The sequence below is a fragment of the Malurus melanocephalus genome, unplaced genomic scaffold (genome assembly GCF_030028575.1).
Source record: "Malurus melanocephalus ecotype Western Australia unplaced genomic scaffold, MMel_1.1 scaffold_6, whole genome shotgun sequence".
In the NCBI taxonomy this organism is placed as follows: domain Eukaryota; kingdom Metazoa; phylum Chordata; class Aves; order Passeriformes; family Maluridae; genus Malurus; species Malurus melanocephalus.
The window spans coordinates 5930281-5957909 of NW_026623238.1; the positions used below are offsets into that span (position 1 = coordinate 5930281).

General features: G+C 42.4%; 1 protein-coding gene across 1 annotated transcript; it reads left to right on the forward strand.

The window, feature by feature from the left end:
- On the forward strand, positions 1 to 27629 carry KBTBD11 (kelch repeat and BTB domain containing 11). The gene is made up of 3 exons (XM_057372080.1): positions 1 to 320; positions 14456 to 14587; positions 15029 to 27629. The coding sequence occupies exon 3, from the start codon at positions 15098 to 15100 to the stop codon at positions 16868 to 16870; it is 1773 nt and encodes a 590-aa protein (XP_057228063.1). The 5' UTR covers positions 1 to 320; positions 14456 to 14587; positions 15029 to 15097; the 3' UTR covers positions 16871 to 27629.

A 27629-nucleotide genomic window follows, 5' to 3' on the forward strand; every position in this document is an offset into this window, starting at 1 on the left:
CAGCCCCAGCCCCGCGGGGCAGCGCGGACATCCCGCGGCTTTCTCGGCTCAGCCGCTGCCCTTCGCAGGGAGCTGCTGCCGGCAGCAACAGGTCCGTGCCCGCTCCTCCCTCCGCCTGCCAGGCGAACAAAGGGGCTGAGCGCGGCCCCTCCGCCAGCCCGGCCCCTGCGCTTCAGCCATTTGCCTCGCCTGGCATCGCACCGCTGCTCCCCCGCCGCCTTGCTGGCCTCCCCCGCCGGCTCCCGCTCCCTGGGCGAGGCGCCCGGGCCGCGGCGCTGCAGGAGCTGCCCCGGAGCGGYGCGGGGCTCGTCGGCCGAAAGGTGAGCGGGGAGGCAGCGGGTCGGGAGCGGGGCCGGGGTGCGGAGGCTCCGCTTAGCGCTGGTGCCGGTATTTGCCCATATCCGCGGTGTGAGCCGCGATGTAGCCGTGTGTGTGAGAGGGAGGATGTTGGAGCACTGTCAGGTTTAATCGTGCTTTTCCCTCTGTCCCCCTTAATCCACTGTCCCTGGCCAGCGGGGAGGCCGGGCATACCCCCATATCCCTTCTCCATATGTCGCAGACGAGCCAACCCTGATGCCTGCGTATTTTTTTATCCTGCTGACCTATTAAAAACCTAAATGACTCTTTACACTAGCGTGTAGGGATGTGTAACAGCAGGAGATTGCTTCCCGCAGTAAATGCTTCATGGCGTGCTACCCCATCCTACTAAAAGCACACACGAGCTCTGGGTGAACAGACGCGTGCAGGATTTTACAGGRTGGAAGATGCCTGAAAAGAACTCGTAGTGAATTTCAGTTGTCTGAAGCCGGTAGGTTTTTATGTCTGGTTCTTTAAAGCAACCAAAAGCAGACTCCTGAATCCAAGCTAACACGTAGCACAGAAAATGATAGTATTAAATCCCRTAGTCAACTTTTTTCACCTATCAAGAAAAAATAGAAATAATATTCTGTAAAGCTTTTCCACAGCAGTTAAAGTGAACAACAGAAAACTGGAGCAAAAAGCTAGGAAAAAAATAGGGCAATAAAAAATAGAAAACCAATAAAATAGAACARTCCTTCTGTATGATCTGAGAAGCAAAAGGGCTCCTCTGTTTTTCAGGGATTTAACCATCTGTCTCCCAAAAAGGAATTAAATGGAATGTTTGTGAAAAATAATTAAATTGTCACTAGTATGGAGAAAGTAATATTTGCTCCCCTGTTTAACTGTCTGGCCCATCCTGCTTGTTCTGTGTTCTCCTCTTCCCAGGGCCCATMACACAGCATTTATTCACTCTTTAATTAGGACATCCAGTGCATGCCAATGGGATCCTCTGGTCATCCACTGCTAATGGCACTGTCTGATGGGAACCTGCCAGGARCTAAGGTCTGGTCCCATGTCTGTCCCAGCTGCTCTGTGATCTGCAGGACACACTCCTGGCAGTGGTGCCACTGAAGTCTGGTGTCACTTAGTAGCTGGAGTTTGCAGGACTGCACCTTGGTAATATCAACAGACTGAAATGTGTAATAGCTTCCTTTCTTCTAYGAATGCTGTGCTTGCATTACCTTTCAGTGTAACAAATAGTCCAAAGAGATGGATAGACTTGAAATGTCAATAAATATTAGAGCACCATTATTTGGCAGGAACATTCAATGAAAGCCATTAACTGGCTTTACTGTAGTAAAGCAGGATTATAGTATTTAGGGCTGGCCTAGGTTACTGTAGAGACAGTGATGTGGTTAGATGACTGCATCCAGATCGTACTWACCCRGGGTTTCAGCATCCTGTAGTATCCYTTTGCAGGAAGACATTGGGGGCAGCTGACTGCTAAAGAAGGTATAATAAAACATGAAATCCTGAAATTTCTTTTAATRTAGAATTAAACTTCTTTTTATATTTCATTCTTTTCTTGGTGAGATCCTTTGTGGAKTTTGTAGGGATTTTTCTGTTTATCCCTACTGACATTGTGCAGCATTGCAGTTGGCCTGTTTCTTTCCTCTGAACAGAAGCAGAGAAGTAATTTTATACCACTTCGCATCCTTGAAAATACCTATTCTAAAAATGAGCCCATTTTCATTGTATTTTATCTCATTAGCCTTCTCAGGACATGACATTTTTATGTCTGGTGTTTTATTTTTCAGGGAAATTGTCATYATCTATTGTTTCTTCTTCGTGTTTGGTCTCTGTTGTTTTGTCAGCGAACAGGCATGATTAGTTCCTTTCATTGAAAAAGAATTACTTTATAGCAGTTCAGGATTTGACAACCAGTTTAACCTGATCTATGACTGAGCTGTCATTGAGCAGGAAGGGACCCTGCTCTTTCCCTAGGCTGGGCCATGCATTCCTCCCCAGTTCCCTGTGCCAGAACTCTTAACCATTGACAACACAGTGGATGGATAGAGATTGTGCCTTCCTTCTGCAGTTAATTAAGCAAGCACTCAGTTTACACTGCAGATGTTGGCATTAYGAGTGGGGCTAGTCCTGTGAGCAGAGTTTAAATCTGTGTGCAACTCTCTGCAGGATCGGGACCATTCATGCTGTGCTTTCCTTAGTGTTGGCAAGGCTGCACCTTTTTCTTCATCCTAAAATGCTCCATGGAAGCTAACAGTTAGTTTTGGCTYTGGAAGGATTGGAGGACTGGGTCAGTATTGTATATAGGGGATTGAATGTTGATGCAAAAAAGAGTTGGCTGGGTCCTTTGTTCTGCAATACACATTTGGTACTTCCCAGTTTCTTATACCTCATCAGCAAGGATGGTAGGAATTCATGATTGGTTAAGTCAGTTTATCTAATCCAAAACAAGCCCAGTGGTTCTACAGATTTTGCCGTGTGTGTGTGTGTGTGTGTGTGTGTGTGTGTGTGTGTGTGTGTGTGTGTGAGAGAGAGAGAGAGAGAGAGAGGGAGAGGAAAGATGTGTCACATAAATGCTTCTCAGGTGTGATGTTTCACCAACTGCCATTGCTGTGCCTCTGGCTGAAACAGACAGGTTGACAGCCGTTTTTAACTCACTCGGAAACATGTCAGAAACCGCAATCTTTCTGTACAAATCAACACAAGTTGGTCAGGCAGCTTCCATGCTGTTATATTGTCTGTCACGACATGATTTGCATTAATTGAAGTTATTTTACATTTGCACATTCATATATTAGCACAAGCTGTTTGTTGTTTTTCTGGACACTAGACTCTTCCAGGAGTGCTGAAGGAATAGAGTAAGTTTTGCATCTCAGCTTTGGAYCTCTTAACTGCTGGAAGGCTCCGGGGCTTCTGAATCATTTCAAATTTTTAACCTGTCAGAGTTATACAATAGTTTGGCTTTTTTTTTTCTTGGAAGCAGTTCTGCTTTTTTTTTCTTTCCTCCTCTCTTGTAAGTAGATTTAAAAAACAGGTCCTAAGCTCTGGAGATGAACTATTATTTCTGCAACCTGTATTTTAGGTGTTAGTAAGAACTTAAAGCCAACCCTTTGCTATGAGGATGGCATGTGAACAACAAATGTTCTGATTCTGTCACTCAGTTTTTCTCCTGTAGCTTTCTTCGTCTCTTCTTTTACTGCAACTCTCTGCATTGCTTTAGTTCAAAAAAAAGCTACTGTGTGCATTTGTAGGTACAGTTGTGGTGGCTTAACCCTGGCTGGATGCCACATGCTCTCAAAGCTGCTCTACTACTGYTCTCCTCATCTGGACAGGGGAGAGAAAATAAAATGTAAGCCTCATGGGTCAAAATAAGGACAGTAAGTAATCACTCACCAGTAACTTATGAGCAAAACAGTCTTAGGGAAATAAGAGTAGGATAATGAGAAATAAAACCAAATCTTAAAAACCTCTTCCTGCCATACTTCTCTTCTTCTCAGGCTTAACTTTATACCTGAATTCTTTACCTTCCTCCCTCCTCCAGTGRTACAAGGAATGGGCATTGTGGTCAGTTCATCACACATTGTCTCTCTTTCTCCTTCTTCCTCACAGTCTTGCCCTGCTTCATCAAGGGGTCTCTCCCACAGGAGATGGTTCTCCACAAAGTTCTCCAGCATAAGTCCTTATGGGCTGCTGTTMTTCACAAACTGCTTCTGCATGAGTCCCTCCCATTGGGTGCAGTCCTTCAGGAAGAGATTGCTTGAGTGTGAGTCTTCTGTGGGATTGTAAGTTCTGCCAGCAAATGTGCTCCAGCATGGGCTTCCCACAGGGTCATGGCATCGACAGCATCCACTGTTCCAGTGTGTGATCCTCCACAGGCTGCAGGTGGATCTCTTCTCCACCATTAACCTCCATGGGCTTCAGGGGCATTGCTGCCTCGCCATGGGCTGCACCACAGGCTGCAGGGGAATCTGCTCCAGTGCATGGTGCACCTCCTCCCTCTCCTTCTGCACTGACATTGGTGCTTGCAGAGTTGTTTCTTTCACCTATTCTCACTTGTGTCTTCTCTGGCTGCAATTTTCTCCTGTGCAGTAACTYTTTCCTCTTTTCAACTCTTATCATCCCAGAGGCACTACCACCATCACTGCTGGGCTCAGCCTTGGCCAGTAAAGGGTCTGTCCTGGAGCTGGCTGGCACTGGCTCTATCAGACRTGGTAAAGCTTCTGTCAGCTTCTCRCAGAAGCCACCCCTGCAGCCCTCCCACTGCCAAAACCTTGCCATGCAAACYCAGTACAACAGTGTAAGAAATCCAGATGCTTATGAAGTTAAGGGGAATTTTCCCTTTACTGCAGTGGTGTTGGGATTTAAAGTGATGTCAGACTCTGGCTTTATCAAAATTCTCTGTGAAGCTTAGGTGGCAGTTTCTAGTTGCAGGCTATTAGCACAAGCCTCATTTTATTCAAAGCCATGGAAGTGAGCAGTATGCAAATATACTTCTTCAATAACAATTATGCTAGAGTTCCAAAGTTTGATTTCCACACTAGATACAGAAACAGTTAAAGTAAATGTCATTTAAGTRTATTGCTGTGAGAGCTTTGGAGTTAGTCAGTGCTGTGTGTCCCAGGAAGTTTTACATTGTGATATAGGAAAAGGAGGGCAAAGGCTGTTCATGTGCATTCATGTGATAAAATTCACTGATGCTACTTCTTGTTGTTCAGGATGAGGTCTACACCACTCATTCTCTGTGACAGAAGACCTTTTAGTTGCAAGAATCTGTTAGTCCAACACCAGGACAGTATTTCTGCCAAGACATTTTGCATCCTKATGGGAAATAAATACTTGGATTGCACCCCCAAAATCAGGCAGATTTTCACATGGCAGTGGCTGAAAAGCCTCAGTATCTGCTTTGGGGAGATGTTGTTGATAYGTATTTAAAATCTTTCTAGTCAGAAGCAACCAAAGTTTAGACTTAGAAGTGAAACACCAAAATCTCTATATGGTCAGAACCATAAACCAGGACCCCTAAAAAAATCTGAGATTTTTTTCACACCTCCCAAATCACAGCCATAAAAGCAAATGTCTCTGCCTTGCATTCTGATGTGAAATTCTTACTTCTTACTACAGCTCTGTCCAGGTTKCTGATAAATGCAAGGATAGCAGTGAGATGCTGAACATGATGCATATTTAACTGCATGCATTAATAAYCCTTTATTCTGTAGCACTTGAAAATGACAAGTTTTAATCATACAATAGTCAGGCATGCTACAGTACTTAGTGTCAGAAAGTCCAGAAGCAGATGGGACATTCCAGTGATCATCGTCCCCCTTCATGGTTGTGTTGCCTGTCTGTATGTTTCTACAGGAAAGCATGGATCATTTTGGGGAAAGAAAATTCCAAAGTGAAAAGCAGCATGTATATTTCTTCAAGATAYTCAGGATGATCCATTTGACACCTGCTTTTCCATCAAGGCCATTGGCCAAAATGGAGAAACTGAATACATGTGAGATGAGTGATCTGAGCAGATCAATGCTTTGACCTAATTCATCCAGAAGTTAYTGGCTTGATACAGGAGTAAAATTCTTTGGCCTAGTCTTGCAGGAATAAGATTAGATAACCAGGCAATCTTTCCTGTCCCTTAAATTTAGACATCTTGACTGTTATCTGTCTGCCTTGTTCAATGGAAAAAACATTACAGTGGGAGATACTGAATTGACTGCCCTAAATTCTTGATGTAAAAGTTGATCTTAGAGAAATCAGTAGAGCCAGAAAACCTTGCCTGAACACCCAGGCTCAGCATATGAAATTCACATTAAAGTAAAAAATGCTATGCATCCAAGGCAGAAAGTGTCAAGACATGAAAATAAGAGTATTTTAATAGAAACCTGTTTTATTTCTGTCTCAGAATAGTCAGCAAGTGTTAGCTTCTGCTAATGTAAACAGGCTTTTTTTCTGCTATGTAAACAGCACACTAAATGTTCTCTTCTTTCCCTGTTCAGTTCCAATGAATWCATGGACTAGTTTCATATTTTGCTAAGCCCTCAGTTGCATCCCTGCTGCTAAAAGCATTCCMATTGTTTGGTGAAATCTGGGCTGACAGCCTACAGGTGCTTCTAATAGWAAAGGCTTGCCAGGAAAGTACCTATGACTGCAGCATGCACTTGTGCTTTGAGATCAGCCAAAATRTTTTTCAATCTTAGCACAAGCCAGAATGGCTTAGATCTTCAGGCAATACAGCTGAGTCCTGACCCACTAAATGGAATGGGAAGAAGTACATAAATTTCTCTTATGTCAGGGAACAGAACCCAGGATTCTTCTTCCTCATCCTCAGAAACTTTTTTTCAATGTTTCTGTGAAAAGTAATACTGCTTTAGTCTGAAGAAGAGTTTGGGCACTTGGTTGATACTTGGGTCTTTTAGTCTTGTTGGGCAAATGAAGGGGCAGTGGCAAGTTTCCCATGGGGATGGGTCAGAGCTCTAATTATTGTACAGAAAGGCAAAGTAGCAACAAGAATCAGTACTGCTATCTTTTAAAGTAATTTAGGTTTATTTTGCAGAGGATTCTGGGCTAAAGCACCCAAAGCAAGAACTGAAGTCCCCTGATTGCAAAAGCTAAGCACTTCATCACCATGATCTTCGGTATTTTTCTCCTGGTTAATCCTTGGTAGCTCTCACGCACTGTTTTTTGGGGATCCAAATCAGTTGGCATCTAACTGCACCCACCCATGCACACAGGTAAGAACCTGTGTGTGTGTTCCAGATTCCATTCCAAGAGCTGGTTACAGACAGATCAGCAGTGCTGTGCAGCTCAGACAAATAGCATTGGTCTCTGCCCTTGCAGGAGAACTGGGAGGTGCATCCCACCCACAGGTCAATTCTGTGTGGGAATATGGCCCTATATCTATCCACCTTGGCCTGATATTCATGAAATAATAAATAAAATAARTCAGACTCCTGTGAGTCATCTAGTAGGTCACAGTTACAGGCCCAACAGCAGCATTTCTTCCAAGGCAGAGAGAAGTCTGTGCAAGCTGATTCCTTTCCTCCTTTCAGATTAAGGCTGTCATCCTGGAGGTTTTGCTCTGCTATCTGATCTGGCTGTCTTAGGTCTTACATCTTTGCTGCAATGCCAACTGCCAGATAAACCTGCCCTCAAAGTTAGTCTTTGCCATGTTTAGCACTGTGGCAGGTCTCTCCATATTTGAATCCAGTCCAAAGTCTGTGTAGAGACAATGTCTGCAGGAACCTGGAATTTTTCTTTAAATGAAACCACCTGTAGTCTAACTTTTAGTTGCAGCTAGAATGACTGTAAACCTTAAGCCTGAAGAAATATCTGGGCAAAGCAACCCTATATGATGCCCAAAAATGAGAAGGGTGCCATTCACCATTATCTGGAGGACCTCTACCTTTCTATGCATCATTTACTTCAATTGTCAATAAATCAGTGAGACTGTTCAGTTTCTAAAAGTGGGGCTTTTTTTCTCTAAAGTACTGGATTCAGAGTTTGTCTGGAAAAAGAAGTATTTTCTTTATTGCCTCCTTTAGAATTTTTTCTTTTACTTTCTTTTCTTAGGCATAAGTCTCAGAGAAATGGGACTCTTTGCTTCCCTTTGAAGTCTCTTGTTTCTGCTCACATTTGGTCTTTCTCAAGCACAATGGTGACATATTTTGGCAGATTTCTGGTGCTCTTTAATCTGTATGTTCTTTCCATAATGATACTAAAATCAAAATGGAGTTTTATCTGAAAGCAGGAATTTAATGTCCTCCCAATACATTCCCGCATCTTTTGTATTGAATGCAATATASAGCAGGTGTGTCAGAAGAGTGCAGTGCATTTATGGAGATCAAGTGCTCTTCTGGAATGCAAAACCAAGCCTGCGTCTACTTTGATTTTCAAAAATCTGTCTAAACTAATTTGCTGGTTTGCTTAACTTGGCTTTTCAGTGGATATTCTCCTCCTTCTTTATTAGTACCAGCATTGCCAAAGTGTTCATAGCAACTTTGAACATGTTTGCAATTTGTTGACAATACAGTTTAATACTGAAAAGCATTTCTGCAGTCAACATTACCACATTACAGTACATTACACACTAATGCGTAAATGAGGCTTTTAATCATCACAAGCTGATGTTTTGCWTCAAGTGAGTGCTCCTGGTGTATGGCAGTTTCCAGAATTTAAGGTCAGAAAGGATTTCTGGATCAACTAGTCTGCTCCTGTCAAATTKCATTTACCCTTGCCTCCCAAGTGCCATCCAGCAAGGGACACACTCATGATCCCCTTCATCACATCATAAATTAGGATTTTCCCATGTCAGATCAAACGTCCACCTAGATCAGCATCCTGCCTCCTACATAAACCATAATCCAGTATTGAGAGAAGTATGTAGCAGGATAAAAATGTGTATTTCTCCATGGGATACTACTTCATCTTTGAATTTTAATACTCTGACCGTTTTCCTACTTGGGATCCCCCTCAGCTGAATGCATTTTTTGGATTTTATGTGTATTTGGTCACCTTCTATAGATTTTCTTGAGCCCATCTTTCACTTTCCCCATCAATTAATGTAAACTTAATTTATCCACAACATACTCTAGTGGTCTTCCCCGCCCCCCCTGCAGCGTAAATCTTTTGCTTTGTTTACACTTACACTCGGTTTGCTTAGGGTTTCTTCAGCAGCCTAAGAAAGCCATCAGTGTGCAGAATTTTCATGTGCCTACGCTTGGGCACAGTCATCAAGTCGCAGAACAAACATACCAAGGCCTGAAGAAGTGTCAGCACTGCATTTCTCAGGCTGACTAAGGCTTGCTCTACTAGTTCTCCAGGCTATGAGCACAAGCCGCTTTTTCTCCAAAGTCATGGAAGTGGCTGATAGAGGGTGCCTATGCTAGGTATCACCTTTTGGCTTGGGAGCTGGATTAAAACTGATGTGTAGTGTGGAGACCGAGTAAGCCTGTGTCTGCTTGCCAAGTGCTGTTCTGAGTCTCTCACTAAAGTGGGGTTTTTAAAAATAATTTGGTATTTTGCTCTGTTCTCACAGATTTTTAAATGCTAATTCTAAAATGTCAAGCCTGGAACATACATGCTTCCATCCGTTCAACCACCATGTTCCATTGCAAACCTACTAATGCTGAAGAGGAGAGGTAACATTTTCCCTATGGCTACTCCTCAYTTCCCTCAGCTGTAGCACCCTGCTCATATGTTTGGTACTGCTGTTAATTTAATGTAGTGTTAGCTGTGCCCAGATATGATGAAAGCAACCAAACTTTAGTTTATCACAGATTGGGCTAGCTGCTCTCACCTTTTATCTAGAACTGTAGTTGCGAGCCCATGTCTAGAATTAGCAGCAATTCTGCATAAAAAGTTTTGTCACATTCACCGTGGTATTGCCATGCCATACTTATCTCCTAATCTGTAGTGCATTAATGATAAAGACATCACATCAGCCCTGGAATTTTTCCCAAAGGTATTATAGTCACTCAAAACTTATTTCTGACTTCTTTTTTTTTTGTTAGACTTTCTTTGCTCTAAGAGATATTGGAGAGAACTTGCACTTAATCTTTGCTAAATTTTGCTTTTGTAGGAGTGTTATTTCCTTTTTGCTGTGAGAACTCCTGAGAGACACTACTCCTCCCTAACTATTTCTGAAGAGTCTAAACTGGAAGGAACTTAAAAAAAGATAGTTTCCTTTTTAGAGAATGTTTGTCTCTGTGGATATCACTGTTAGGAAACCTTTTCTCTGGTCATGATGACTTTTTAGAAGTTGTATGTTTTTAGTKTGGAATTGTTAGCTATAATATCAATTTAATCAGGCTTTGGATAATATTTTTATTATGACTTACTTCCTCTCTCTCTTCCTCCCTGTCCAGACACACACAGCCTTTTCTTTCTCTTGAGTTTCTGATGAGGAACTGCTGCCCACATGTTTCTTGTGTGGTCTGTAGTCATAAGTTGCARTTCTTAAGTGTTTATTTTTCTTTGTGGTTGTATGAAAATATTGTACTTATGAGATAAAAACATTCRTACCTCTGTTACATGTTGTGAGAAAATTACAGCACCTTGAGAKGCAAAAATTTGCATCCACACTTGAGTGTGAATGCAATACTATAAAAGCCATACATCCAGAAGTCAAGGCAAGACACTAGGATTGTATTGTACCTATTTTTAAAAAAGGAAGAGAAAAAAAAATTATTTTTCCTGCTTTTTTTCTTGAGGTGGCACACTGAAAGACAATTGTACTTTTTTCTTACAAACAGGAGGTTAATCAAGTGGTTAAGAGTTTAAATCTGTAATAGGATCCAAGTGGTGTAATATTGTTCAGAGAAATGGCATCTTTGTGCTCCAGATGTTTTCCCTATCTACAAAGAGAACATTTTTTTCCTCCAAATTTCACAGATCTACTCAATGAGCAGGAGTGTAACAGACCATTTTTGCAAGTATGCAAACCACTCTACCCTTGACTCTGCCTCCCAGAAGATTTTGCCTTTTGTTGTGAGCTGGATGTCTCCAGCCTGGCCAGCTCTAAGTCATTGTTTAGTTTTTAAAATAAATATAAGGGATGTTTTCTCTCTTTTGATGATCCTGCCTCTTTGGAAGCCTTCATCATCTCAATCAGATGAYACCCCCTATCCCTAGGGAATTCTCTACTGAAGTAAAATTTGGCAATCCCATGTTTTTACAAGAGCATTTTTTTCTGGATTAAGGTGGAGCAGAATGTTCGTATTCTGTCATTTCTGGACTGGTAAGTCTCCTGGGGAGGATGGCCTCCTTATGTAAATTAGTGTTGCTTATGATAGGGAAAGCACTGCTTTTATTTACCATGAGACTGAGTCAGAGCCGTTTCCATTTGTGAACTGGAGAGCAGTAATCCAGTTCCTCCCACATGCACATACTCCCYGGAGAAAGAGGGTCTTGCTAGAGGATGTGATTTGGATCAAAGGCTATTGGCACTGCACAAAAAAAAATAAAGAGAGAACAATTCAATACAAGCGTTTAATTGGATTTTATCAGAAGGACTGCCAAATGAACACAGTGCCAGGAAACTTTACCTGCAGCTCTTCATTACAGTTTCTCTGTCAGAAATACTGTGCCTTCTTATCTGTGCTGTTACTTGAGCAATGTCTCACAGCATTTGAGGTTGGGGCCACACATTCAGGATATTGTGTGTCATTGCCAAGTCTGTAAATACAGTTCATGTTTGTTGGCAGCTCCTCTGTCCATTAACATTACATCATCCCTAGACCAAGCCCATGATAATGAAAACAGTTTCAGATCAAGTAATTCAGCTTCTGACTTAAAAGTTCCCWGCATAAAAGGTGACCTCAGTCCAAAGGTACTATGTACTCTCAACAGCTTGCTTCCTTTTCCAGTACCTATCCTGTTTGTGAGTTTTGAAAAAAGTGCTAAAACCAAGTCTGTTTTAAGCCAGACGAGATCACTGGGCATCAGATTCTTCTGAATCATCGCAGCTATCAAGTGTCAGTATCTTCTGTACCTCTAATTTTTGAATGTTCTGTGTTGCCAGAACAGCAGTACAACTCTTTGATCACTGTAGATAAGAAAAGAACAGAGAAGGAGTTCAGTATTGTATTTCCATCGGGCCCTTTCAGCATCTTCCTGTTTCATACTAAATCCATGACMTTTTAACTCAGATCAGTCGTATTGCTCAATAATGGAAAGGTTCCACAATTTCTCTAAATTATTTTTCAGTTTCATCTTTGTGTAATTCTTTATTTTATTTTCAACTAGACAGAGGTTGCTGGAGTGGTCATTGCTGTCAYTGACAAAGTCCTCCAAACCCTCTTTCAGCTTTTCTAAGACTTCAGCTTCCCCATATAATTCCTTGTTGCCTTAGTTGCATGTGACACTTTGATTCAAGTCCTTCTCATGAAATTCAACATATTCTTGGTAGTTACCTCTGGATATACCAGAGGATAATTTTCTTCAGAATTCTTCTGCTGCTTGCCATTAGTCWGCCTTACCATCACCCCTTCCTTCTCCTTGTGATTCCTCAGGGGATYGTTAACACAGGTGTTACCAAGCTTYTTTCTCAATGACATTTCAGTGTCAAATCGAACATCTAAGACAAGCAGATATTTGAATATGGGAAAAGGTATGATTGCTATGCTTAAGGAGTATCTCACCCTTTTTTTTCCCTTCTGTTAGCTGAGAAAGTTGAAAAGGTAAGAGTTTCTGGTTGTTGTTTTAACTCATTTGAATATTCTCAATGGTAATTTTCCTTTGAGTCATARTGCATGAAATACATTTCACCATACAGAGATATTACTGATATTAGACTTCTAGTTAGATAACTGGTTTTGAATCCTCTCATTTAATTATCCATACTTCTAATTTTTGGTGGCATTCTCTTTCATTCTTCCTATATAGTTTCACTTGCAAAATCAAGYTATAGACCAAGAGCTTGAAACTATCTGAAGCTACTCATTCCTTCTTGTAGCGGGAGTACATAAGTAGAAGTTAGGAGAAGTGGTGTCAGAAGTGAGATGTGTCAGGAAAGGCAATCATACTGAGAGCAGTGAGGGAAAGTATGTTAGCACCCACTAAATGTTTATAATTGAGGAAGCCAAGCTATCCAGAACTGCATTGAGATGAGGATTGAATATTGGGGAACTCAGCCTGAGAAAGAGCAGACACAAATTACATACTTGTAGAAATTTTCTTAATATAACTGGACATTGAAGCTTGATATTGTAGATGTTTTCATAGCTACATCCACTGGATCTTTGTTATTTTGCCAGTGCCAGCTACAGTAATTGCTCTGTGTACTGTAAAGATGCAGTGAAAACCATAATCACGTCAACAGAGATATTTAAGTTATTAATGAATCAGTGCATCTTCCATAGACACACTGAGTGTGCACACAGATAACTGCATTTCTTCTTGTCTAGTTAAAGCTGCAGAAACTCAGTAAAGCTTGACCTAAAGAGTTTGGGTCTGGATGGCAGCAAATTTGCCACTAAAGKTATTCAGAGTTCATACAGTCATAGAAAGTTCCTAAGTGCCAGATTTTTAAACACTCAGATGAGGAATACAAAATTTGTGAAAGTCTAATAAGTTTTATTGTTAAAAAGAAATTTATTTATCTTTACATAAGTTGTTGTTAGGATCTGAAAGTCTCAAATACCCAGAAACCAAATCTCAGCATTGATTCGGTGAATGTGACTGAATGTGATCAAATGTAGTAGAAGGCCCTTCACCAGGCAAGTGCAGAAAATAAAAAGCCACAGGAGAAGACTGATATTWTCATTTAAGTAAAGTTTGCATTGCAGGTATGGGCTTCTAGATTTCCTGTCTGTGTCAGGGGTTTCCAGACAATGTCACTCACCAATTATGCTTTCAGAAAAAAAAAAAAAATTTAAAAGTTAGATTTCCCTAATACTAATTTAATAGGGTAAATGAATCATGTCTGCTGAAAGGAAGCCACAGTGCATATTTTACATAGAAATGGGTGTTCCTTGAGGACTGGSAAAAAACTGACAGAGGGAATTTTAATGGAAATTAATAACCTCCTTAAAAATAGAATCAGAGCTGCAGATACTTATTAAATTATATTAAGTGCATTTGAACAACTTTTGTGCGTCACTCATCAAAACTTAAACCRAGTCTGGGAAATTCATAAACAAACATGAGGCAAACAAATGGCACTTGATTAAATTCTAAAAACTACATTTATGAAATGAAGGTACAGCTGTTGACAGGGACTAACCTACTTACAGCCAGGCCCTCCCTGTATCCTGCCTTTTCCTGCAAGAGACTTCATGTTCTAATTATCTATTGTGATTTTTCTTTCCTCGCTTCTACTTTTTGTTAACAGAAGCTATAAACCTTTGAATGAATACATGAAGCAATCTTTATGAAGCCTGATTTACACCTTGCTAATGCATTACAGCTACATATGCTGCTACACAAATGTGAGATTGCTCTTGTCCTAAGAACAGAAAAAAATACTTCTGTATATTTTGTAAACAGTTAGAATTTTTAGCAWACTTATGGTGCCTTTATGATACTCTAGATAGATTATTAAAGGAAACATAACTTTCGTACTCCCAAGCTTCTAAGTAAAAAAAGAATATATAAATTTAAAAATAATCATCTTTCTACCCTTTCTTTCAAACAGGGGGAATGAATATCAGGAGCAGTGATATGAAGAAAACTTCACGAAGGTCATGCAAAGGCAARCTTGGCTAGTGAGGAATTGCCTTCCAGAGTAGATTGCATTCTCGGCCTTTTACTGAAATAGTTGCACAAGGTGAATACATTATGATATTACTTCTAAATATCTACCATTAAATGAGATATTTCCTCATTACCCAGCCCAGGGTAGGGACCAGTTCTYATGAAAAGGATGCAGTGCTGCAAACTGCTTAATATTTTTGCAGGGCAACGGGAAAACCAGAATTGCTTTTCAGGCTGTTGAGGTGCTCATCGGGGCGATCCCTGTCCCACGAGAAGAGCTCAGGTTTTCGAGGGCCGAGCTAGCGCARTTAGCCGCGGGCAGCGGGAGGCGGCCGAGCCGCAGGGTGGATCTCTCAGGGAAAGGAGAAGCGGCGGTTTAGCCCTGGAAACTAGAGACAGCTCCGCCTGCGAGAGCGGCGGCTCCGAATAGTAATGCTGRGAAGCGGGGGGGAAAGCAGCCGCGGGGGAGCGGAGGAGGGCGCGGATGCTGAGCGCTGTTGGGTCTGTCCCGCAGGTGATGGCCGCGCCGCGGCGGCCGACAGCGCTTCGCACGGACCAGGCGCGGCGCAGGTAGCGCGGCTCCATGGAGGGCAGCAGCGCGTCCCCGGAGGAGGAGGAGAGCGGGGCCGCGAACGGCGCACCCCCGCCGCCGCCACCGCCCACGCCCGCCGCCCCCTGCGGCTTCAGCTCCTCCCTCTGCTTCAGCGCCGCCGCTGCCGAGCCCCAGCCGCCCGCGGCCGGCGCCGGAGTGCTGCAGAGCCAGTGGGAGATCAACAACGCCGCCTGCCAGCCGGAGGAGGATGAGGAGGTGGTGGGGCCGCGGGACCGGCCGCCGGAGGAGCCCGACCTGGTGATCGAGGTGTCGGGCCGCCGCATTCGGGCGCACAAGTCGGTGCTGGCGGCCAAGAGTGACTACTTTCGTGCCCGCGCCTCACGGGACGTCCTGCGGGTGAAGGGGGTGAGCTACGGGGCGCTGCGGCTGCTCATCGACTACGTGTACACGGCCCGCATGGGCGAGGTGCGGCACGACAACCTGGCTGAGGTGGTGAGCGGCGCCCGCGTCCTCCAGATGCCCTGCGCCCTGCACTGTGCCGCCGAGGCCATGCGCGCCCAGCTCTGCCTCGGCAACTGCTACCAGCTCCTCTGCCTGGCCAAGAAGCAGCGGCTGGCRGAGCTGCGGGAGGCTGCCTATCGCTTCATGAGCGATCATTACCTGGAGGTGCTGCGGGAGCCCAGCGTTTACGGCCGCCTCAGTGGCACTGAGCGGGACCTCATCTTGCAGCGGCGCATGGATGCCGGCCAGCCTTGCCTCCTGGTAGCCGAGGTCAGTGACGCCTTCGAGCGGCCGGGTGGCGGCAGCCGGCCACAGAGCCGCGAGAGCAGTCGGCCCCAGAGTCCCTCCTCCGTGGTKTCTCTGGAGGAGAGTGGCTCCCTCATTCACTGCTACCACGAGGCCAGCGGCGAGTGGAGAGTGCTGACGCGCCTTCCTGAGGAGGCAAATGCCAAGGGCTGCGCCATGTGTGTCCTCCACAACTACCTCTTCCTCGCAGGGGGCATTGTGACGGGGCCGGTGGGCAGCGAGCCCAGGGCCCGCCTTTCTGACAAGGTCTTCTGCTACAACCCCCTGACCGACAGCTGGAGCCAGGTGCGGCCCCTGGCTCAGCCCCGCTCGCAGCTCAAGCTGCTGGCCCTGGATGGTTACCTCTACGCTGTGGGGGGTGAGTGCCTCTTCACGGTGGAACGGTATGACCCACGGGCCGACCGCTGGAGCCCTGTGGCACCTCTGCCCAAGGGTGCCTTCGCTGTGGCTCACGAGGCCACCACTTGCAACGGGGAAATCTATGTGTCAGGAGGCTCCCTCTTCTACCGCCTGCTCAAGTATGACCCCAAGCGTGACGAGTGGCAGGAGTGCCCTTACAACAGCAGCCGCCGGCGCTCTGCTGACATGGTGGCCTTCAAGAGCTTCATCTACCGCTTYGATGTGAGCAGTGGCCGTGGTGGGGAGCAGGGTCCCGGCGGCGGGACTGCTGGTGGTGTCGAAGTTTTCCGGTACAACACGGTGGCCAAGTGCTGGAGCCAGTGCGCCAGCCTGCGGCCCAGCGGTGGCCCCATCCAACCCTTCCGCTGTGCYCCCTTGGGCAACACCATCTACTGCGTCAACCGGACCGGCACTCTTCGCTTCACCCTAGCCCAGGACGGTGAGGTGGAAGCAGATGGTGGGCTCAAGGGCACCTTTGATGGGGAGCTTCTTAAAGCTCCCCTGGATGTCAAGGGTGTCCTCCTACCCTTTGTGCTTACCCTGCCTGAGAGGCTGGACAAAACCGGGGACCAGGAGGGCTCYCTCCCATTACTGTAAGGTGGCCAGCCTGCCTCTGGCTTCCTGAGAGGGTAGMTGGGTTGCAGATCCACAAGCTCCCACCTACAGAGGGGACCCTCTTAGTTGTGTCTGCWGAGAAGAGGGAGTTCCCCTTCCCTCATCTGTGCTCTCAAGATGTTGGGCTGATTGTAACTCAGTTGTAACTCWTCTCACGTTTGCTGTGCTTTGTGTGAAAAGCCAAGCACACAAAAGTAAAAGCTGCTATAAAGGATAATCTCTGGATGATGTTTGTGCCAATCCCCAATCTCAAAAAAATGTTTTTACTCTTGGATTTCTAGAATATTCTTGACAAAAGTGTCATAATGGGACATGAGTGTTGGTTGTGTGTTTACACGTAGTTGCAATCTGGGCTGGAGCCTTTTCTGTCATTTGTGGTTTTTTCCCTCTGGGATGATACTGAGGGATAAATACTGCTGGTAACATAATTTAGCTGCATTTGTTTTTGTGTTAAACCAACTATTTCCTGGGTTTGAAAAGTATAGGAAGAACATCTACATCACAGCCTTTCATTTCTGGTGCAATAGATGGTTTAAGGRAGCTGTGGCATTGTATGGTCCCAGGAATTTCAACCACAGATGATTTAACAGATACCAGACTTAATGTTTTAAGTAACACAAATGCGTGCCACATGTTTTGGAATGCAAAGAAAAAAAAGTTACCTTTTTAAAATGTGGTATTTTGTAGTATGTATGAATTGTCGATACATTCCTTATTTGAAGAAGGTAATTATTTCTGTTTGAAAAGACATATTGTTTTGTTACTTTTTTTTTTTTAAATCAGAGATTTTAAATTATAACAAAAATGACCTGAAACTGTTCAAACTGCAACCAGTTGACATGACCATGTATGCCACTAGAGTTGGGCAAAAGCTTTGTACTTCATGTGCTCTTTAGCTGCAGGTCAAGGAAGGTTAGCCTAAACCAACCTGTGGCAAAAGGCCTTTCCCACTTAGTTCAAGACCATCAAAAAGGGGACATGAAAAATAGGAATGTGCTACACATGTCAATTATATTGAGCACTAGCATGATGTTACTTCCCTATATTTTGATTGAGAGACTGCTTTATTTATTTTAAACTAATGATTGCTAATCAATAAGTCCTTGTTAATTGCAGTACGTGCTGATGGCGTACACTGTCATTGTGTTTCTAAACTGCCCAAGAGAGCTGTTTGTGGGGCAGCATCTAAATAAGGCAAAAATATACAAAACTTCTTCCTGCCTCTGGAAAGTTGGAGCATACTTTTTGTCATGTYACTCAGAACTGGAAAAATGTAGAATGTCTACACAGACAGACTTATCTTGAAAAGGGCACATGCATTTATTTTATACCTTTTTTATTAAAAAAAAGAAATCAATAGACAAGGCAAATGTTTTAGCTTTATGGTAAATCACTGCAAAACCTTTCCTGAAAAAAGAACTTGTGTTTTTGCTGGTACATTGCTGAATATTCAGCATGGAACTGGCATGGACTGTGGCAGAGAATTGTTTATATTCAAAGCTCTAGTATAGATTCATATTTTAGAARTACATAGGGACCTTGCGTAGAAGAAAGCAGGTCTTTTTATGTTTAATTAAGATGTTTTTGTTAAACAGGATTTTAGCRTTCTTATACATAATTGCTTTTTCCAAAGGAAGGCAGCAGGCTCTGTCGTAAGAGACACCATCTTTACAAAAGAGAACAGTGAACTTCATAGATTCTTCGTTCCTTCACTTTAATGTTTGTTTTTTGTTTCTTTTCTCATCTTTRTTGCACAGTGTTTTAATGCATCTGATCTGGTTAGGCATTCTATAGAAAACAGGGGTCCAATCCTAGTAGTTCTTAGCCGAGTGAGCCTGTTCCCTAGTGAGCTAGTTAAAGCGTCAGCCAGGCAGGAGCTGTAGGCCTGCAGAGTGTAACATTTATCTTAGCTGCAGTACAGCTTGGTAACATTCTTCACAGAAAATTTGATTTTATTCTCAGACAAGAATCCTTGGAAACATTGACTCTAAATTAAATTGCAGAGTTGTAGCTTGAGCAGGAAAGAAAAATYATATGTTTTCTTTCAGCATAATTTTTATGTTAACTGTAGAAAATATTTCAAGTTGTGTAGTGCAACACTTAGGTGTATACTTAAACTAGAGATGTAAGTGCTAGGCCAGATTTTGAAATAGAGTCACCAGGAACACACACAAGGAAATGTCTGTTTTATCTTGCAATACTACACAATTTCGTAGTTCAAAGACTTAGGTAGTATAGTTCTTATACTACAGTATTAATGAGGTATCAAGCCAGCTTTTGCATTCCTATCAATTAAACATTAATTAAGCACTTTCATTCCTGCTAATGCATGAAAATGCTTCTAAAAAAGTTTTGGGAAGTTTCCATTATTTAAGATGTGAAAATATGCCCCAGATTCTGGGACAGAATGAACCATATGCTTTTTTCCAATATCGTTTGCTGTACCCTATGAAGAAATAAGTTCTACAGTAATAAGCATTCAATTAACCTGCAGTGGTTTGTATTTTTGCTAGCTCCTCTTTTGCAAAAATGTTGAATCAAGTGCTTACCTGCATTTCACTGTTTGCACAGTGTCAGTGGGGCAGAGTCTGGGCTTCATTAGTAACTGCCTATCAAACTTGTTTCCTTTTTACACTCTACGTAGTCACAGCCTGATGATTAACAACAGAGGCATGTTTCTAGCCAGATTTCCTGCTCTGTGGCCTCTGTTTCCTCCCCGGTAGGCCTGAGGCAGGTTTGCTGAGAATTGTTTTCTCCCCCAGTTATATCTTCACAAAAAAACCCCCCACCAAACTTGGGTACTAAAATCAGAATTTAGATAGTGTTCAGGCATTTGAAGACTGAAATTGTCATTCCAGARCCCTACAGTTTTACTTAAACAGAAAAACAGCTGTCTCTTTGACACGTGGAGYTGCTTAGCAGTTCCCCTTCACCCGTTTGGAGCTGCTCAGAGCAGTTCCACACCTACCTACCAMGTGGGATATCCAGAAGCCACTTACTAAAGGGCCAGGCCACCCTCAAGTTGTGTTTGCATATGCTTAGCTTTTAAAACAGCCATTTTTTCTAGAGCAGCCAAAAGTCTACCATGTTTGTATGGGAATAGGGAGATCTTGTGKGCTTTCTTGGCCTGCAAGCATTCAGTCCTCATCTCTTACCCTCTGATTCCCAGTGGACTGAAGGCCCTCTTGGAGCTTGTCCCTGATCTCTAAATATTTATGCCTTTTGCATTGTATGTTAATTGACTAAAAATCTCACAAATCAGCAAGGTAGTTATCCTCAYTGAGTGATCTGAGACTAGCCAGAGAGACATTTCTGAAAGACTGCTGCCTTTCTGTCCCCTAAATCTTACAGTCCTTCTATTTTAATGGGACATAATTGGCCTAATTTTTCAGGAGATAATTTTTCCTCCCTAGACTACTCCTATTTTCAAGGTTGTCTGTTAGAGGATTTAGGTTTGAATTCCCTTAAGCTGAGTAAAGACTGATCTGAGGCCTTGCACTTTGCACGTGCGTGTGTGTTTGCATGCGCACGTGTTCTCAAATCTAGATGGCTGTTCAGGGGAAGACTCCTCCTGGGGCTCTTTCTCAAGGATGAGCTTCTTGCAAATCCTCCAAAAGCACACATAGGCTCCTGTATATTGAATTCTGAGTAGATTCTAGGCCCCACCTCCTGCATGGGTAATTCAGCATAGATTTGGTAGAGTTGCTGCATTTGGGCAAGTTTTCTTTGGAAAGATTTTGCAGACAGGCTCTGTATTTTGGGTTACCACTTTGAGGTGAGGATCTCCGTGCACTGTACTGGAAKGCCAGACAGGTAATTTGGATTCTTTTCAGGGGTGCCACCATAGTAMAGAGGCATTGCAGTACCTAGCAATGAAATGCCTAAAGCCTTCATTGAATCTAAAACTAAATCCCGACTTCAATAAAGAAATGCTAATGACAGATGAAACTAATGTTTCCATCTGTTAACTGGTTCCATAAAATAGAAATCTTAGTTGCAGCAAAGGTAAGTGTAAACAACTTRTGTTTACACTTGAAACTAAGTAAAAAAAATAATTGGGAAAAAATAATCCTATTTGATCAAAACTGKCACTGTTAAGCAACATGGGGAGGATGTTAGTCGTACCCTAGYAATGACAAAAATTGTGCAGTTGCTGATGTAAATTCTGTCCACAAAAAGTTTCTTTGTAACTAAATACCTGGTAAAATTYAAAGTGATAAAAGAATAAATTATTCACATGAAAGCTGTACCTCTCCTGTGCTGTTTGAATGGCTCTCTGAGTGCTATGTCTCAATTACCAGTATTCATGAGTGACTGTTACTTTTCCTGATTGACAGCATGGATTCCATTGATTGCTCCATAGATGTGTTAACATTCATTATCACAAAGCGTAACAGTGGTGCTGGTGCTTTGTGTTTGGACTGATACTTAGTGTTTTCTGCTTAAATGAACCCAGATCTAACAGAATCCTGTCTTTGCCCTTGTGTTTTCCTAGTGTCATTGCTCCTGGGAAACCAGAAAACACAAAAAAGGGAGATGGTGGTACTGTTGAGAGGTTGTAGTAAAAAACATTTTATTAATTTCTCTTTTTTTCTGCTGTTACTTTGCACAACAGATTGGCGCTGGCTTAAAAGAACAGCTCTGTTTGGCTGTATYGGTATGAGTAACAAAGTATGCTTTTACCTCTTTGCTGCCTCAGCTCCTACTCTGWGATAATGTAGTGCAAGTTTGTAATRGTCCCATACGTTTACTAGATTACTGGAACTATTCTGACTTAATATTACTGCTACTAAGAGATTGACACACAAATCAAAAAATGCACAAAAAAAGGTAGAAGAGTCAGCCCTATTGTGCGCTCAGATTAAGTAATCACACACTTTTCGTTTGTTTTGGCTTACTAAATTCTGAGAGCTGCTTGAATAAAKCAGGTATTGGAAATCAGTAGGAGTGCTGGATTTGCCTGGGGTAGAGTTAATTTTMTTCGCAGTAGCTGTTAYGAGGCTGCATTTTGTATTTCTGCTGAAAATGGAGCTGATAATAAGAGATGGTTTCTTTGTTGCTGAGCRGTGCTCACACAGAGCCAAARCCTTTTCTGCTCCGCACCCCACCCACCAGTGAGGAGGCTCGTGGTGCACAAGGGCTTTGTACAGGACGCATTTGGGGAAGCTGACCCCCAACTGTCCATAGGGATATTGCAGACCATATGTTGWCATGCTCAGCATATAAATTTGGGGGAAGAAGAAAGGAGGGATATTTGGAGTGATGGTGTTTGTCAGGTTCCTAAGTCATCACTGTGTGTGTTGGAGCCCTTCTTTCCTCAGGATGACTGAACACCTGCCTGCCCATGGGAAGCAGTGAATTAATTCCTTTTTCTGCTTTGYTTGCAAGTGCAGCTTTGCTTTGCCTATTAATATCTCCATTTCAACCTATGAGTTTTCTCACTCTGCCCTTCTGAATCTCCCCCAAATCACTGGGAGAAGTGAGTGAGTGGCTGTGTGGAGCTCAGCTGCCAGCTGGGGTTAAACTACAACAGCAGGCTAATTTGGAGGCTACTTTCATAAATTACTCAAAGGAAAGAAATGTGAATGAGGGATAGGAGGAAGAGAGGAATTTGGACTCAAAAGTGCCKACTGTATATCCAGTTGAAACAAATAGCAGGGAAGAGAAACCGGAGTTGTTATGCCAGGTTTTTTTTTCAAATATTTCTTAAACAGTTTAAGTTTTTACCAGTTATATTGTTTGTCTTATCATTTTGCACCTGTAATGCTTCTCAAACCATCACAGTGTTTAACAAGCTACTTTTTGCAGGAGTCTCTTGGTTTGCTTTTAAGTCTTAGTGGATAAACCCTGGACAAATTTGTGARATCATGAAAATGTCGATGCTGCCACTTTCAAGAGAGTAACTAGTGCAAATTCTTTAGACACTGTTCACWGTTCAGGTGAATTATATGTGTAACWGATGTATTAATAGTTTCATTTTTGAAGCATACATAGGTAAAGCCTTTTATGTACTCCAGCTTACATTGTAATGAAATAAATACTTTCAAAAATCTTACGCTTCCCCTTAGGGATTTCTGGGTGTATGTTTTTTCTTTGCTATCCATCCAATCAGTAAATGGTATTAATTTTTTTTTGTATAAAGCAAAGACAAAATTAAACAAATTATCACACAGGTAAATATTTAGGGAAKGTTTCTAATGCTGAGTGAAAAAGGAATATTTTCATTTCACTGTGCCCTGGGTGTTTGGAGCTTGAAGTATTCTGCAATGAAAGCATTTTCCTAAGTGCAAATTAGCATATACTCCAGTTAACTTTTCTTTTTTTTTTTTTCTCTTKTCAGWWTGTTAAAGTGCATTATCATTTATAAATATTACATGTAGGTTTTTCCAGGATACTTTCCTATATTATGTCACACTTGTCAGATTTTTGGCTGGAGTAGATTTACAGCAGCGTAAGTGAAAGAATCAAACACAATTTAAAGTACCCACTTTGTCTCCTCTGTATTTTCTCATCAGATATTTTGCTTGACATGCGGTTATATGACCTGTTTGAAACCTCCACTCCAAGAGTCATCGACTAGGTGGGGTTGTCCTTGCTATTTTTTCTTTTATTTCCTTATCTGGTGCAACATGCAAGCTCTCTAATGTTTTCTTAAGAAGGGCCAAATTCTACTACTGATGAATCCAGGGTAAATCTGGAATAGCTAAACCAAACCTATTAGATTACCAGATTTTTTTTTTCCATTCAGCCCCAGAGTTTTGAGTCTGTTGTAAAATCACTGGGGACCTCMACTGGAAAACAAAAAGAAAAACTTATTGAATAAGACTCAAGCAATCAATCACTTGAGTGTGTTTTGGGTTTTGGTTTTTTTTTTTACTTCACTAAAGTATAAATTATTTTAACAGAGTAATTTTTCTCTGTGTTGTGAACTAAACATTGGGAAGTTTAGTGGCAATGAAGTTTTATCTCAAGTAGACACTCCTGTTTGRTTCACTGAACATTTTGCATCTATATCTCTCAAGGATGCTTAGGCCCAAGATTCAAGCTTCAGATCTGGTAAATTATTTGTCTGGGTCCAATAACCTGTGCCATGATTAATTTTCTGGTACTGAAATGCTAAAACCAACAGTTGTAGCACAAAGAATTTGGATTTTTAAGTCCTTGCAGTTTGGGCACAAAAGATCCCTTCTTGTTACCTGTTTCCAGGTATAATGCATCACTTGTGTCCATGTATTCAAAACTCACAGTAAGTTTTCATATAAAAACATCTGCAGGCAGATGTTGACATGTATTCCCCTGAAGGCAGAGAAGTCTTGCTGGAAAGACAAATCTTTCTAGACTGTGCAAGCAGGGAAGTCACATATGGCTGTGAACTCCCATGTCATACTGAGTAATTATCAAGTGAACAAAACAACAATGTCATCAAACATGAGTTTACAGCCTGTGGACAGATGTACCCATCATTGGTGGAGAGAAAGGAAATGTAAGTCAGTAGCTATTAATGCTGGGACCATGCCTAGAAACAAACCCCATTCCTGTATCAGGATTGCATTGTCAACATAAGAGAAAGAAGTCCTGGGCTAAATAACAGCATGTGGTTAAAAGTAGGTCAGGGAGCAATAAACGTGGCAGTACCTGCGGGCTTCTTAAAATGAGTGTGAAGAGGATCTGCACCTCATAAATCCCAACCAGAGCAGCTGCTGGTGAGCAAGCTCAGACAGAGGGAGGGGAGCACGATGGTGCCTGACAGCAGTGACACCTGCCTGGCAGGTCACTGTGGCAGTGAGCAGAGTCGAGAAGGAGCTGAATGAGCAATCCTCTGAATGTCCTGATGCGGAGTCCTTGGGAAGGAGAGAAAGAGATACACACCATGCCCTTCATTGCTGTGCTCTCTCCCTGTGCTGGCTGCTCCAGTTCTCAGATTCCCTGCTGAGCAACTTATACGTGGAGAGTCTTCAAGGTGATAACTTTTTCTCTTTTCATTTCTTTTCTTTGTATTTTTCTTTTTTTCCTCTGTTTTTTGCCTTTGTCTTTTTTTACCTCTCTTCCCCCCCCCCCCCTTTGGAGGTTGTACGTATTAGTTTCTCTACTCAAATATTTCAATAGGTAACACAGGGAGTCTGTGAATTTGGACAAATTACCTATTGGAAGTCATTGAAACTCCTTTCCTCAGGAGGCAAACTTCCTTTCCGTAGCCTGATAATTTTTCTTCTCTTAATAAAGCCCTATTTTTTTTAATGAAATGTGGAAGACTTAATCTATCCAGTTTCTGACAAAATGGTCAAAATGAACCATGAGCTTTTCAGTTCCTAAGGAAATAGAGAAAGTTGTGAGCAATTGAATTAGTCATTATGCAGGCTTAAGGCAAGAGATCTGCACCTTTTGTTACGCTTACCTGAGCTTTTAGTCATTGCAGAACTGCAGCTACAGGAAAAAGTAACTGCGGTATTAAAGTATCGACCAGGTAGAAGGTCTCTGAGGAATAAAATGAGCACAAACTGCTGCAGAACAAAGTTAATTCCCACACCATTTAGAAATCATTATCTCAGTGGTCAGGGACTAATCTACTGATAATTTGTTAGTGAATTACAGATGAAGGTAGTTCTTTTTTCCTGTGTCATCATGATCTCCATCTCCATGACTCATCCCATTCTGTCCCAACCTACTGCTTTGCAGTTCTTTGCACATGTGAGAAATCATTGCAGAATTTGACGGCAGAAAATTTGTAGGAATTTTTACCCATTCTGCATGGGTGAATAAATCTGTCACCTGCAATGATGGATCATTTGTCTCTCCCATATTTTTCTAATGAAAGAAAAACATAATCTTTATTAGAACTAGAGAAATAAAAGTTGAGATTAATAATAACTTTAGGGAACACAAATAAGGAAAATAAAGTTTTTTCATTGTTGCCAGTCTCTTTTTAGATCATAATGAAGTCCTAGACAGCAGAGAGTCTTCTTGAAAATGCATTTTAAACAATTAGGAAAATTCCAAATCATRCAGGTCCATGAGAGAGCTCCTGGGCTGGGAGCAGCATGATTCAGGATCTTCCTTTTGGCTCATTAAGAGATGAACCTCTTTCCTTTGTGTTCTTACTGTAGTTCTGTGCTTCTATGTATCTATTGAAAGCAAGTACTGATCCAGACTGTGTGATTTGGTAACATACTTTGGAGGTGCATACTCTATCACCCTACCCTAAAGAAAAATAAAGTGTCAAAATGCTTATTGAAATAAAAATTTAAAGAAATCCCTTAATTCATCAGCAGCTTCCTTCATAGCCCCTTCTTAAGTGCTTCAGCTAATCCAGTGTTACTTAAGTATAGCTGCTGTCTGTGTCCAAGCCTGGTTTGCCTTTGACAGAGTTGGAGTATAAAGGTATGATGGTAGTGCGTATGTAAGATTTGTTTGACAAGCCTGGTCCATAAAAAACCCCTTCTACCTCTTACTCAGCTGGCTGATGCACCAATGGGAAGGAGCCCAGCCTGCCATTTAACTCATCCTGCCTGCTTTCATTGCTACACGAGACTTTTAGAGCAGGTTGTTGGTGTACAGGTGTATGTCAGAGTACCTATCGCTACATATGCCTGTAACACATTTTTATCCCAGTCTAGCAAGGGGCATTGTGCCTCCAGGCAAGCAGAGGAAGGAGCAGTCTCTGCTCACCTCATACTTCCTAGTAAGCAGCAACTTCAAGGCCATGAGGARCAGAATTTGTTCTGGCTCCCACTGCTTTCCTGACCAGACTGCCTGGCTCAGTGCCTGCAGAAAGGAGCAAAGCTGTATATTTCCTCTCCTTAAAACAAGAGAGGCACAGCGGCTCAGTTGTTACTMCTTTGTGGGTCTCCAGGGAGAGCACACTTCCAGGCTTCCTCTTGCTCAAATTACAAGGTTGCCCTTCATTCCCAAGAGCCAAGAAAATATCTAAGCTTTCATGTGGTGAAAAAGAACTTGTAAAAGTTATTTTTGAAAGAGTAGTTAAAAAAATCAGTATTTGCACTGGCTATCCTTGATGTTGCTACTATGTTTGAAACAGCTGGAGAGTAGGTCCACTCATCAGACCCAGGGCTTCCTCATGCACGATTTAAATGTGAAGGGATCCAGCAATAGGTTCACTTTCTTTGAACTACCCTTTCTGTCTGGGGRCACTGAAAAGGCAAAAGAGCCAATTGAGTGACTGCAGCAGTTCATCTTCCACAGTGCTGCACAGGGACTCTGTGCACTGCTGTGCCATGGTGGATGGCTGCAGGTGGGAGAGAACGTGGGAGCAAAAAGGGACTTGAGCAAAGCCTTCCTGGCAGATTACCTGAGAAACAGTTCCTTGTTAATGCTCTTTTTCACTCTTGCATATGCTTGTACATTTTTTAAAAAGACAGATATCTATGGGCAATGACTGAACAGTGGAATAATGATTAGTTCCTGCTACTCTTGCATTGGGAAGTAGAGACATTAGGAAGACCTAGTTTTATTTTTGGTTCTGCCATGAAATTCCCTTTATTGCTGGGGAAAAGCTGTTAAAGCTTCAGTTTTCTCTGAAAAGTGGGGGTGGGGAGGGAGAGAAAGGTGATTCAGCCCCTTAGGTATTGGAAATAAATTCTTTTTCTTTTTTTCATCAGTAAAGGACTTTGGGAATATTGGCTAATACTGTGGAGTGCATTTTACTGTTTCAACTTTTTACTTTTTTTTTGCTCCATGTGAACAGAATATTTTCTTCCTGTAAAGCTGACCAAAATAAAAAAAA